The sequence below is a fragment of the Anabrus simplex genome, chromosome 5 (assembly GCF_040414725.1).
Source record: "Anabrus simplex isolate iqAnaSimp1 chromosome 5, ASM4041472v1, whole genome shotgun sequence".
NCBI classification, from domain to species: Eukaryota; Metazoa; Arthropoda; class Insecta; order Orthoptera; family Tettigoniidae; genus Anabrus; species Anabrus simplex.
The window spans coordinates 278,968,598-278,984,171 of NC_090269.1; the positions used below are offsets into that span (position 1 = coordinate 278,968,598).

At 37.0% G+C, this 15,574-nt stretch overlaps 1 protein-coding gene across 3 annotated transcripts in view; it reads left to right on the forward strand.

Moving 5' to 3' along the window:
• beta-PheRS (phenylalanine--tRNA ligase beta subunit) overlaps positions 1-15,574 on the forward strand; it is a 156,364-nt gene that overhangs the window by 61,245 nt on the left and 79,545 nt on the right. For all 3 annotated transcript variants that reach the window (XM_067147399.2, XM_067147401.2, XM_067147400.2), the window contains one exon: positions 12,791-12,970. In XM_067147399.2, the coding sequence (XP_067003500.2) occupies positions 12,791-12,970 (180 nt within the window). The remainder of the gene's footprint in view (positions 1-12,790; positions 12,971-15,574) is intronic.

Below are 15,574 nucleotides of genomic sequence, written 5' to 3' on the forward strand. Positions count from 1 at the left end.
AATAATCCTTCTGTTTAAAGTGAGATTTTGGTTGACATAGATAGGCCCCCCAGAGGTAAGTCCAATGTCAGCACAGCTCAAGTTACGTTTAACCTTACGCCTCTGGAGAAACATATCCCTATCAAATCTTCTAACAAATTTCACGATAACTCCTGCGTGAGGTTGACTTACTGGCTTTTTTAACCTATGACATGTGTCAATCATATTATCAGTCACAGTAACATCTAATGCCCGACCTACATTTTTCACTAAGGAGATCACATCTTCATTTGGCGTTTCAGGAATTCCATGTATTTCCAGTGTATTCCGCCTTCCATATTGGTCTAGGTCATCTATTTGTTGCTGTAAGTTGCTGATCTTGTTCTTTAATGCACAGTTCTCTGATTTAAGGCTCTCAATAACTTCCTTACATGATTTCAATTCTTCTCCATGACTCTTGAGTAAAATAAAGTTTTCCTCCAGTTTCTCATGAACCGAGTTCAGAGATTTACCAAGCTCTACCTCAAGATTCTTACACGATTCCTTAACTTCTTTACTAATTGAAAGCAGAAGTCGATATATCTCGCTTACAGTCGGTATATTTTCTGCAACTTTACTGCCCTCCTGATTATATAAAACAGCGCACTTCCCCCCAAAAAATTCCCCTTTGTTAGCAATGCCAAAAACAACTTTTAAGTGAAATACCGTAGCTGTGATATCACGACAGTCGTGAGGCTTCTGTCTAGATAGTAATGCACTTTGCAGTTCTTTTCCATTGAGGATTACATGTAAATGTAATAAATAGATCAGCACGATCGTAATATATACTGTAGTGACCCAGTGAAAGATGACGGAAGCACTATCATCTGACCAAGCTGAGCAACATTGGTATCTTGTCCCCCTATAACATCTCTAAGATGTATGTAATTATTAGCTCTGATTTGCGCCTGGTTGCTTCTAATAAAATTGAATTGCTTTGTCTCAATTTTTGTGTACATATCAACTAAGTATTGACCAAAAAAGAGATCAATGGTACAGTAAAGGGTTGATTTCTATATATCTGATCATTATGCGATAAGAATAAAAGTTTAATGCAGAAACTGTTTTTTGAAGGGGTAATTTCATTTTTGGGTCAGTCTGAGAGATGTTAATGTGGAGAAATGCGTTGTTGCAACCACAACAAAATGTGTAAATGTGGCAAACCACATGAAGAAAAATAGTGGATACTTCCAGGCATCATACGAACGGTGCACTTCACTTCACTGATATGTTGTAATTTGTTACCATGGCTTTGTAATGCAATTTCTCGTTTTTAAAACTGTTGACCAACTACTATGACCAGTGCTACTTTGTTTGCTGTTGGTACATTAAAGCATCCTCTATGAGCATTGGTTGGTTTTCTATCAATGTGTATTACAACTTCAAGGTTTTTACAATTATGAGGTACTTTCTTGAAAGTAGTTTTTAAGTTCTTTATGTACGGGTTCATTGTTTGCTGTAGGACCATTTTAGTGGGTGCACCGCTGTCTCATTTTAACAGACTGCCTGGCTAACATACTAGATACATGCTTGTTACATAATATGAATACATATTTGAGTCATTGGTTGCTCCAAATTAAAATGTAAATACTGTAAACCAGTTTATTAAAATGATAAATCTTCATTATTGTCAGCATAATTGCGTCAATTACATTTGGTTTAAATGTTATTTTGACTGTAACGTTGTGTCATACACAAGCAGTGTCTGTATTAACATGGAATTGCACGACAACACTCGATTCCCCATGACATCACAAACCCGTATGGCACTCCACAGCAACCAAGTGGTAAGCCCTGGGGTTACGTGATTATAAACGAGCAGTAGAACACTAGAAGTTCATAATATTCTGTTACGTCTTGTTCATGATGATACGATTAAAATCAATTTTGCAGTTCATGTTTATGTCTGATATTACTGTTAATGCCCTCTGTGGATCAGTTGCGTATCCCAAAGATAGCGGGTTAAAAACCCGGCAGATGTAGTCTGATTTTTGAAGGGTGAAAAGAAGTCCATTTGACACTTAAAGGTGTGTATTCTACCAGAGCTGTCAGATTCAGAAATGGACGTAGTCAACCCATCTTCATGAGGCAAATAGATATCAAAATGTCCATGAGGTAGGTCTTGCAAAGAACTAAAGCGGAATCTCTTTACGGGGTTCCTTTCTATACCAAATTTCTCATACTGCTCTCCAAATGAACCATGTGTCCTGATCTGGTGACAGTCTGGTCACTCCTACCATTGTGCAGTTCCTTTATAGGTTTGGTATGTTGAGGGTCGGTGGTGATATTAATACTTTCTTCGTATAGGAAAGCTGGTTTCAACCGGTCCACTGAAATACACTTAGTTGAGCCATTGACACGCCACATCTTCACATGGCTATTAAGGTGTTGCTTTAGAGGAAACATATAGCATACAGTATATTGGAAAGGCCTCCCTTAAGAAGAAGTTCAGGACGGGAGATCCAGTAAGGACCAAACACCGGCTGAGTAACATCTTCGTTTTACAGACATTGGTTTCATCAGAAAAAATTCTTCCAGTTTTTTCACTTCTTTTCACCCCCATTTAATGGATTTTTGGAAAATGGTGAAATGTTTATTTTTAAAGGAGATTCCAAATACCATTTTTCACGTCTGTACCAGCTTCAGTTTTAGAGGTATAAGTATCCTCGTAAAAATAATTCAACTAATTTTTCACTTCTTTTCACCCCCTGGTAAGTAGATTTTCCAAAAACAAAATTATTTTTAAAGGAGATTCCAAATACCAATACCATGTCTATAACATTTTCAGTTTTTGAGGTACAAGAATCCTCATAAAAATAATTCAACCCCTTTTTCAGTTCTTTCACTCAACCTCCCCCCCCCACACACACACACACACAAGTGGATTTTCTGGGGCAAAAACTTGCTTCTTTACCAATTTTCACATCTGTAACATCATCAGTTTTTGAGATATAAGTATCTTCGTAAAAAGAATTCAACTCCTCTTTCACTTCTTTTCATCCTCCTGCCCCCTTCCCCGTAAGTCGATTTCCTGGCAGGAAAAGGGCTTCTTTATTTTTAAAGGAGATTCGAAAGACCAATTTTTATGTCTGTGCAGGTTTTGCGATATAAGTATCCTCATAAAAAGAATCAACCCTTTTTTCAGGCCATTTCTCACAGCCCTTTGCTCTCTCCCCATCCCCCCTCTTACCTCGTGGATTTGCCGAATTCAGTCTTTTCACCGCCTAAGCCCCTTAATCCGTTCAGTGGGCAATGCGGCGAGATCCGCTGCTACAAGTCGCTTGCTCGGTGGGGAACGCGGATATATCCGCCGATTCAGATTTTTTTTTTCTCAGTTGCCTGCCTGCAGAGGTTTATTCACTTTTCAGCAGCGTATTCTGGATGAGTCTGCTCTCTGATGTGAATTTTTTCAACTATGTTCTCCCAATACTAATGTGTCATCCATGAGTTGCAACATAAAGAACGCAGCTGACGTCAGGGCAAGAACGACCTAAGGCCTAATAGCTTCGCGCTGAAGCTTTAGCTCATCGCCTAATCGTCCCTTGGATGTAATAATATTGCTGTAGAAGGGATTTCTTGAGATTATGACACTGAACAGACCTCTCTGATGACATTTTAGAACTGTGACCTGATTTATTATCTCCAGTCTTGAGTTTCTTCCTTCACGACTGGAGTGTGTGTTTACTGCGAGTTACACAACATTTTATTATCGTATGCATACATAATATAGGCTTATTTAATGATTTCCGTCCAATCTGCTGAGAATAGGGTTCTATTTGATCCTTTTTCTTACATTTTTTCCGCTAAAATATCTATAACGAATTACCGGCCCCCACTGTTAGAGGAAGATGATTTAGGGGCCATGATAAACGAAATGTTGGAATTTTGTGGGGAGAATTGTAATATTAGTGAAGTAAGTTCTGCCGAAGGGGAATTCATAAGTGACAGGAACTTACCTGGAATAAGTACTGCAGGCTCGAATATACAGGGTTTGGGCATAGCTGATGCGAATGTTCAGCAGTTGCAAAAGAGACAACACGTGTTCGATTCCAGTTCAAGTAGTGATCATGACAGTGACAGTTGTAACGATAATACTGATTACAATCCAACCATTGCAAGTTCTTCGTCAACTTATACTGAAAATGGACAAAGAAATTCCATCGTGATGTAAGGGGAGAGTTTTTAGGGAAAACAAAACTGAGCGAAAAATTTTAACTACTATTTTATAACGAGATATGCCAGAACAAAGCTGAACAGAAAGATGCCGAGCAGGAAATCGCACATAAAACCCAGTTTAGTAAGATGAAAGGAACGAATCAAGATCAAGACCGTGTCCGAACAAATACGAACAAAATAAAGCTTCTTATGGCCATACTGTTGCCGCAAGGGATTGTACAGAAACCTAAATTAGGACAGTATTTCTCGCAATCGCTTGTTCACTACGCCTCTTCTCTGTGAGCAGATGACACAGAAGAGATTTTTCCTCGCCGGACTGAGTGGCCTGGCCGGCCTCCTGTCCCCAACTTGGCAGGTTCGATTCTGGCTCAAACCGGTGGTATTTGAAGGTGCTCAAATACGTCAGCCTCTTGTCAGTAGATTTACTGGCATGCAAATGAACTCCTGCGGGACTAAATTCCGGCACCTCAGTGTCTCCGAAAACCGTAAAAGTAGTTCGTAGGACGTGAAGCCATTATTATTATTATTATTATTATTATTATTATTATTATTATTATTATTATTTGGCATAGGGATGTGGCGACCCTATCGCCCAGTGGGAAACCACTGCAATCAGCTACCCAGGTATTGGCGGGAAAACCATAACGTTCACGGGGTATGGAGGAAATGCCTAATCCCAGTCCTGAACAACTAGGATGAAATAAGGCAAAAAGCCTTCTTCACAATCCATCTTTCATCACCCATCATTCACCATTCATCACCTTGCCAGATCACATCTGGCATTGTAAGCCCTGACTTCGGTCAGAAATGTATTGATCATTGATCAGACAATCAGCCTATTATGATTAGTCTTCTAATGAAATATCCACCGGTTTGGATACACACGATCATCAGATCCAAACAAAGACACCATTCGGATACGGTGGGGTGTCACATGGAAGACCAAGGCAAGTTGGAGCGCCTGCAACCCATTAAGCAACATGCAGACCCAACCGATCAAGAGGAAACTTAAATTTAATAAATCAGGACAGTTCTCATATTTCGCTACAGTGAACATAAATTCATTAATGAAAGTGGGCAAATTAAAACATCTCACAGACGTCTTAGATCAACATAAGATACTGATAACTGCTCTTCAAGAATTGCGTAATACGGATCAAGACCCCCTTGAGTCAGGGGGATATCGCCTATACAAGGGTCCCCCAGGTGAAAGAGTACTAAAGAGTGTTCCTCAGTTTGGAGTCGGCTTTTTGGTTCATACTAGTATCTTAGATTCAATTGAAGATTTTTCTTCCACCTCCCCCCGAACGGCATTGATGACAATCAAAGTAGAGAATAAAACGTACACATTGATAAACGTCCATGCTCCAACGAATGAAAAAAACAGGGCCAACAGGGAAGACACAGACAAATTTTGGGAAGAACTAGACCAACTATTATCATCCATTTCCGATAACCATATTAAAATCATGCTTGGCGATTTCAATGCTAAAATAGGCCGTGAGAAAAAGTTTCGTAATGTTGTAGGTAAGTGGCCAGCTCATCATCTAACTAACAGGAATGGTCAGAGATTGATCGATCTTTGTATTGATCATGGGCTACTTTTGGAAACCACACGATTCAAATGACGACTTGGAAGTGCCCTAATGTTAAATTAGGGGAGTTCCAAATTGATCATATAGCTATGGATAAGAACTATCATAAGGAAATTTACAATGTGAGGGTCCTCCGTGGAATGGATGTAGATTCAGATCATTATTTGTCCAAAATTAAAATAAAATTAACTCCAAAAAAGAAACGCATTCTCTCCAAATGTAATAGTAAGAAAACATACGACCCTAGCTATCTCATTAATAATAAATTATATTATGAACAATCTAAAACCTATCTAAGTGATGATTTGGGAACAATAATTAACGAGCTAAAAACCATTGCTGAGGAAAACGCTCCCGTTAAAAAGAGGAAAAAACATGCTTGGTGGAATGTGGAGTGCGATGCAGCGATTCAACACCGACACAAGGCATGGTTGATTGATCAACAATGGAAAACAGAACAGTCACGCAAAGAACTTGTTACTGCTAGATGACATACGGCTAAAATCATCCGAAGGGTTAAGAGAAATTATCACATGGAGATGTTACACTCTATTGACGAAGCATTTACTCAACATAAGACAAGAGATTACTATAAAACATTTCGGCAATACCAAACTAATTATACTCCCCCAACACTCCTAATGAGAGATACTAATGGAAAACAGGCTCATACTAATCAAGATAATGTGGAAATTTTAGCTAGATACTTTGAGAACTTACTTAACAGTGAGGAACCTTCAGAATATCTGCAATATGACACACATCCAAAAAATAGGATACCTTTAGAAAAGGTTACACCGTCCGTTTATAATGAAGTACGAGCAGCAATTGATTCCCTTAAAAATTATAAAGCACCGGGAGAGAACCAAATCGTCGCAGAGGTATGGAAGAATGCTAATGACCAAACCGTTCAGAATCTACATAAACATCTTATAGATATTTGGAATACTGCTACAATGCCTGAAGAGTGGAATATGGCAATAATTCAACCATTGCATAAAAAGGGCGATAGATCTGATCCAAATAATTATCGGGGAGTATCATTATTGGATATTACATATAAGATTTTATCTAAGATTATCTATAACAGAATACAGGGACATCTTGACTGTGAACTAGGGGAATATCAAGGTGGATTTCGTCCAGGAAGAAGCTGCCCTGACCAAATCATCAGTTTAAAATGGATTATGAAACATCGTAGATCTAGAAACAAAAATTTAGTTATTACATTTGTTGATTTTCAAAAGGCGTATGATAGTATACATCGTGAATCACTGTTGAATGTCCTTCAGGAATTTGGTCTACATTCCAAACTTATTAGCCTGATTGGTATGACTCTTAAGAATACTCAATCTAAAGTTAGATTCAGAAATGAGTTATCTAAATTATTTGCAATTACAACAGGCCTCCGCCAGGGAGATGGACTTTCGCCATTATTGTTCAATTGTGTATTGGAAAAGGTCATGCGAGAGTGGACTATGTCCTCCAAAAGTCAAAATTGGAAAAAATATAAAACTAAATTGCTTGGCATCCGCGGATGATCTTGCGATACTGGCAAATGGTTTCGAAGAGGCTAAAGTTCAATTGGAAGAACTTGCAAATGTAGCGAAAAAAGTTGGATTACAAATTTTGTATGATAAAACAAAAATAATGCCTACTTTCAGAACTTTAAATTCAGAGCTATTATTAAATAATAATAAACAAATTGAAATTGTAAGTACATTTAAATATTTGGGTGAAAATCTCACTTGGAATTGCAATGAAAACCATCAATAGAGAGCAGAATATATAAACTGAAGCAGGCACAACGGATAACTTGGCCTACATACAAAAAGAAATGTCTTTCGATTAATGCTAAATTTAGGCAATATAACTCTGTTATTAAACCAGAAGCAACTTACGCTTGTGAAACATTATTTAAACTCAATACTAGATCAACAACAGAACGCTTACAACGAGTTGATCGAAGGATACTCAGGACGATCATAAACAAGAAACATCAGGTGGATGGACAGTGGAGATTGTTGCCGAATGAGGTTATCTATCGGGAAAGTGAGTCCATCACAGACACGATGAGGAAAAGAAGAATTGCCTTTTTTTGTCATATATTTCGACTAAGTGATAACAGAGTTTTAAAACAATTATTTAATTACTTTTGGAATAGTAAATAAAAAAAACAATTGGTTTAAAGAAGTCCAAAGTGATTTGGAGGAGTTGAATATTACCATGCAAACCATAGAAAACAGAGGCGAGAAAAGTATTTTGAAGAATAAATGCATCAGGCTTCCTCTGACCACTGTACAGAGGAAACAATATGTTATAACGGATGCAGAGAGGGCAGCCAGGTCAACCAGACTCAAGACTTTTTGGGAGAAGAAAAGGAAGACAAATTTGTTGTAGTCTGATTTAAGTGCTCCATTGTGGGCATAAACTCTGTAAATAAATAAAATTATTATTATTATTATTATTATTATTATTATTATTATTATTATTATTATTATTATTATTATTATTATTATTATTATTATTATTATTATTATTATTATTATTATGATAGTTTCCTCCACAGCTTTTTACATTGACAATGAAGTGAATAATACACAACTTCCTCCCAAAGTATACAAGATAAATCCAGTATTTGACGACCTGTTAGCAAAATTTTCGGAAGCTTATACCCCGGATGGCAAAGTGTCAGTTGATGAGAACCTCTTGCCATGGAAAGGGTGGCTAGGGTAGGAAGTTTACATAACAAGAAAACGATCGCGTTTCGGAATGGAATTACAGTATATAAATTATGCGCAGGCAGGACAGGTAATATAACATGATCTGCTTCCGTGTGTATCATAATGAACAGCTATAGAAGACATAACACTGTGAAGACTGTAAATATTACCTGTATTGTAGTGTAATATAGTCCGTTTGTGTCACTTACGAATTGTAGGGAGGGTATATAAACTTTGATCCCTCGAAAGCGCTAACCAACATAACGGAAAATTTCGTGAGTGTTATAATTGATTCCATTGTACATCTTTTAAGTACGCGTAAACTTTGTAAATCTACAATTTACATATACAGAAACATTTATTTCCAGGCAGAGATTTATAGTAAACTGCCTAAAATATTCAGGCAAAAGGTACTATATAAACAAAAACCAGAGCTTTGCTGATAGGAACAAGCAATCTCGATATCACAGTCTAAAAGCACTTAGTACGTTTTTGCACAAAGTATTGAAAAATTAAAATAATAGAATTTTTCATACATTATATTCAAGTAAATATTTCCCTTTTGGCCCTTCAATAGTTCATTTTAGTCTAAGATTGTTTTTAATCTAGTAATTAAATATTTTCTTCAATCAGGTAAATCGTTCCCCACCTGAGAGTGAGCTAGTGTGTACCGAGCTCCCCGCTTAAGGGGTTAAGTGGACTCTCCGAAAACAAAAACATACGTTTCTTTATTTTTAAAGGAATAACAAATAACAATTTTGATGTCTGTAACATGTTAAGATTTTGAGATATACTGTAGATCTGCTCATTTTAAAAATTCACCTGCTTTTTTAAACATTTTTCACCCCCTCGTAAGTGAATTTTCCAAACCGAAAGAATACGTGTTTCTTTACTTTTAAAGTAGATTCCTGATACCAATTTTCATGACTTTAACATCTTCAGTTTTTTGAGGTATGTGAATCCTCATAAATAATTTCAACTCCTCCTTCACTTTTCACCCCCCGCCCCAAGTGGATTTTCCAAAAACAAAAAGTATATTTTTCTTTATTTTTAAAAGGAAATTCCAAATACTAATTTTCATATCTGTAATATCTTTAGTTTTTGAGATATAAGTATCCTCATGAGAAGAATTCAGTCTTTTTCACTTATTTTTCCCCTCCTGACTACATACCCCCAAGTGCATTTTGTGCAGAAAAAGGTGTTAATTTTTAAAGGAGATTCCAAATACCAATTTTCATGTATGCAACATCTTTAGATTTTAAGATGGAAGTATCCTCATAAAAATATTTCAACCATTTTTTACTTCTTATAACTCCTGTTACGTGGATTTTCCTAAACAAAAAAGAAAATGTGTTTCTTTATTTTTATAGTAGATTCCATATAATGTAATGGAAGGAAGTTTTCCATGCTCATCACTGGCAAAATCCAAGATGTTGGATTGCCAACAGTGTAATGGTTTTTAGAGCGCGTAACTATACGATGATTTGTGAAGCATTTTGTGTTTCAAGGTTTGGTAGAACTGACAGCCTGTGGAATTTGCAGAGTGACCCTGTCACTATTAATACAGATGGGGAGTGTTTGTTTTGACTTTTTACATTCAGAATAGGGGTAATTTCTATCATATTTCATGCATCTTGGATTTAGGCAAAAGAAGTTTTTTGTGTATCCAATACAGTATGATAGTCTTGCTTATCATTCTGCATTTTTCTTTCTTTTTTTTTTTTCTTTCCTCATTCACTTTTAACTGCCATCTCACTAATCTGATGTCTTCATCACTATGTTAAGTTCAGTAAATCTTTCTACATTTCTGTAAGTTTTAGAACCATGTTGTTTAACCCGCGAATGGTCGCATATGAGATTTTCTCCTCTCACATTTTTTAAAATTGTGATATTACTTCACAGTGATGAAAGGGAGGTGACCAGTGTTGCCAACTTATATTTTCAAGATCCGCTAAATACTACAAAATCCGCTAAAATTCCGCCAAGAAATCCGATCTCAAAGAATGAGCAGTAATAATAATAATAATAATAATAATAATAATAATAATAATAATAATAATAATAATAATAAAAGTAAATGTCTGCACTCACCTAACCTCTGAGTTTCACTGGGATTAACCCTCTGCTTGCGAGCCGGCGAGCTAAAACTTGTAGGCGTTTTACTGCCGGGTGCGAACTAGGTGAATCCTCTACCTCAAGGGCCACACACAGAACAGGCCAGTTTATTAAATGGTCTTCCTTCATTGCATAAATATAAATGCTACTCTCTCACATTTTCATTATCTGTCGTCATTCGTCAACTAAGAGATAAGTACCCATTCCCTACGCATTACAAACTTATGATACCATGATCTCATAACATCAAATCCAAACAACATTTTTTCCTCATGTGACTGCTAGCTCCTGACAAGAAATACGGAATAGCTCAGAGACAGATTGGAGTACAAATTTTAAAAAACGTAAAATGGATAAAACACTAAATTCTGCTATAATAAATTTAGAATTCCGCCAAAAAATCCGCTGTCCGCTAAATTATATATTTCTCCGCCGACCGTCTTCTAATTCCGCCAGATTTAGCGGAAAATCCGCTGAGTTGGCAACACTGGAGGTAACTGTTCCTTTTTCTAGTTGAGTTTATAACTGTTGTGAGTAGAGTGATTCACATTTGAAGGGTAGCACCCCCTCCCCTAGTCAGAACAAAGGTTCCTATATGTCCGTGCGCGCTGCGTGAGAGTTTCTCTCATCACGCGACTAATGACGTTGGTGTTATTTTGAAGTGGAGCGGGAAACTTACTCTTGTTGTACGCATTAGTATTTGTATTATGAGCACTTCTTATTTTTGAAAATGTTATTGTGTTCAGAAACCTTGCTTTGTATGTACATATTACTAGATATAATGCATGTGTGAGGTTTTTTTTTTTTTTTTACAACTTCAGGGCGGAAGTTATTTTTATGTACATTGCATATGTTATTTTAAGTAGTAATTTGTGTCTTCAGTCAATCAATACTGATCTGCATTTAGGGCAGTCGCCCAGGTGGCAGATTCCCTATCTGTTGCTTTCCTAGCCTTTTCCTAAATGATTTCAAAGAAATTGGAAATTTATTGAACGTCTCCCTTGGTAAGTTATTCCAAACCCTAACTCTCCTTCCTATAAATGAATATTTGCTCCAGTTTGTCCTCTTGAATTCTAACTTTATCTTCTTATTGTGATCTTTCCTACTTTTATAAACGCCATTCAAACTTATTCGTCTACTAATGTCATTCCACGCCATCTCTCCGCTGACAGCTCGGAACATACCACTTAGTCGAGCAGCTCTTCTTCTTTCTCTCAATTCTTCCCAACCCAAACTTTGCAACATTTTTGAAACGCTACTCTTTTGTCGGAAATCACCCAGAACAAATCAAGCTGCTTTTCTTTGGATTTTTTCCAGTTCTTGAATCAGGTAATCCTGGTGAGGGTCCCATACACTGGAACCATACTCTAGTTGGGGTCTTACCAGAGACATATGCCCTCTCCTTTACATCCTTACTACAACCCCTAAACACCCTCATAACCATGTGCAGAGATCTGTACCCTTTATTTACAATCATATTTATGTGATTACCCCAATGAAGATCTTTCCTTATATTAACACCTAGATAAACAGCTAATCATGTCCAGCTCCATGGCTAAATTGTTAGTGTGCTGGCCTTTGGTCACAGAAGTCCCACGTTCAATTCCTGGCGGGGTCGGGAATTTTAACCTTAATTGGTTAATTTCGCTGACATGGAGGTTGGGTGTATGTGTTGTCTTCATCATAATTTCCTCCTCATCATAATGCGCAGGTTGCCTACGGGTGTCAATCAAAAGACCTGCATCTGGCGAGCCGAACTTGTCCTCGGACACTCCCGGCGCTAAAAGCTATACGCCATCTCTCTCTCTCTCTCACACACACAGCTAATCATTTCATTTTTATCTAAAACATATAAGGTAGAACTTGCGTTTCATTTCAGTGGTAAATTTCAGCCGTACGCCCCACAAAACTGTGAAAAATATCGTATTTATTTTAATGTGAGAGAAAGTCTCACGCGCGACCACTCATGTTACATTTTGACTAGCGACCACTCGCAGGGTAAAGGAATGAGTAAGTAAGGAAATGCTTGTTATGTAAAAGAAGAAAAATTTATTTTTGTAATCTAGGTATAATATTCCATAAAATTATTACATACAGTGAATGAAGTGCACTACTGTAAATGTAAAGTATAATTGTACCTAATTGTTAACCTTTTGATTTCAGACACATGCACAGTTGAAGCAGTATCTTCATATAATTAAGGACAGTCCTTTCTATCCTATTATATATGACAGTAGAGGAATAGTTTTATCCCTCCCGCCTATTATCAATGGGGATCATTCTAAGATTACATTGAACACGAAGAATGTCTTCATTGAGTGCACAGCAACAGATCTTACAAAGGTATGTTATGTTTTATAAAAATGAAGAGAAGATTTCTCAAACATTTCTTTTGTTTACATGTACTAGGAATTTAGTATAAAAAGTCCAGAAATATGTATTGTTTTCTCTTTGCTTCTTAGTTTGTAAATTACTTTGATAAACAAGTAATTAATGGAATTCCAGTCAGCTTTCTGTTGAAAGGCTACCAGAGTACTTTGCCATTACATAATATTAACAAAAATCTTGTACAATTGAGACATCTTTCCTGCATGTTTGTTATTACTAACTAGTGAAATGCTATCCACACTGTCTAATCAGAAGTATTTGGACACTCACTTGAAGCTATCCTCTAAGATTTCCTTGGTTATACTGCCCAGTAGTGGACTTTAATACAGGGTGACTCACCCTTAGCCTTTATTATAGCCTGAATCCTGGTGGGGAGACTACCAACAGTCTTTTCCATGAAAAGAAAAACACCCAAACACCCCACCTCTGCCAAATTTCACTGTGAACACTGTACTGGATGAGATCTGATTGCCACATGGTATAACGTGATACATCACTCCAAATTACGTGTCTCCAGAAATATGGTAAAAGAGAGTTGCATTTAATTGTCGTTTGTTGATTTATAAGAGGGAAAAAAAATTGTGGTATGAAAGGTTTAATTAATGTGATGACAAGTTGTGAGAAGCTATTGGTATCTTTTGATGGTGCCAAATGCTGTGTTTAACTGTTGTTAATTGCTAGGCTAGTAGATCAATAAAAGCTTGAGTGAGGACTAGTTCGTGTTGTTGGAGAAAAGTCGAAATACTCTTCAGCCGAGGCTGCTGGTGATGTGTGTCTTGACAATGCTTCCAAGCTGTGGTCTGGCTGGGTGGGAATGATGTAATGGAAGGAAGTTTTCCGTGTTCATTACTGGCGAAGATTGAGATGTTTGATTGACAATAGTGTTATTGCTTACTGAGGAGGCAATCAATAACCATTCCACATTCAACGTCTCAAAGATCGCTTGCACCACCCATTCTGCCATTATCTCATGGCACTGAACAACTTTGAGCTCATGGCTGCCTGTTATAATAGCAGTGATGGTCGTCATGACATCTAGACTGGGGTTAACTTTTTTTTTAAACAGGTCATTTCAGGTTTTTTTTTTTTAGAAATTTGAGACATTTTGTAAAAATAAGGGACATGTTAAGAATATTAACATAAAGAAATAAATGTGCTAACTGGATTAAAGCCACTATATATATTTATTTAATAAAGCCGAGTTTTCCACCAAATTGCTTTGGCCTTCATCAGGGCATGTGAAGTCTGCCTCCACGACAGTGAGCAAAGAAAGTCTTCGAAGGAACTGGACTCAAGGAGGCCGTGGATACTACAGTCACGACTTCCACGTTCCTTCGAAGAATTTCTTTGCTCACTGTCAGAGGCAGACTTCACATTCCCTGATGAAGGCCAATGCAATTTGGCAGAAAGCTCGGCTTTATTAAATAAATATATATAGTGGCTTTAATTCAGTTAGTAGGCTACATTTATTTCTTTTATGTTAATACAATGAGCCACGAAAACCTACATTCAATAATTAATGTTAAGAATATTGTTAAAATATCCAATACACATCATAAATTACGATCATGCTAATGCTAAGAAAAAGAATGCCACTTCAGATTACACAAATAAAACCTTGATTTCAAATTTCATAAGTATTACAAGTCTTTTACAGACTTATTCAAGAATAATTTTTCTTTTGTTATTTAGACATGGACGGAGCCTCCGTGGCTCAGACGGCAGCGCGTCGGCGTCTCACCGCTGGATACCGTGGTTCACATCCCGGTCACTCCATGTGAGATTTGTGCTGGACAAAGCGGAGGCGGGACAGGTTTTTCTCCGGGTACTCCGGATTTCCCTGTCATCTTTCATTCCAGCAACACTCTCCATTCTCATTTCATAGCATCTATCAGTCATTAATAAATCACTTTGGGAGTGGCGACCCCATCGTACTAATAGCCTATATCTGCTTCATTCATTCCATCCCTGACCCGGTCAATGACTGGAAAACAGGTTGTAGGTTTTCTTTTTTTCATTTAGACATGGAACTCGACATAAAACAAGCCTTTAAAATGTGCTTTTATAGTCGTTAAAGCTCTCTCTGTCTCAGTTTGACATAGTATTTTCTCATTATTGTCTGCTGTGCATTTATTATTGAAAAAGTACATTCCAAAGCTGCATTGGATACTGCCTCTGCCAAATAAAAACGAACCATGTGTTTAAGATTCACATCATTTGTCACCAGTACTTTAATATTTCAATTCACTCTACATTTCAACTTTACTTTCACATTATAATTTCTTTGTACATGAAATCAAACTAGTCCTGTTCTTTCACAATCAAATATAGTGACACTGTTTGTTTGAAAACGTAGCCTTTTTGTATGATCCTGTATATCATAGGCTCCTTTCACTTCAAAGTGATCCAGTCTGGAGTCTGGAGAATCTTGGCAAATTAATATATTTAATGCTAATGAAAGAGGTTTAGAAACTTTTCAGCTGTTTCATGTCTTTCATTTTCTGGCACTTGTGGTCAATGAATACATTTCTGTAATTCTCAGTTTCTTTTAGGAAAGGT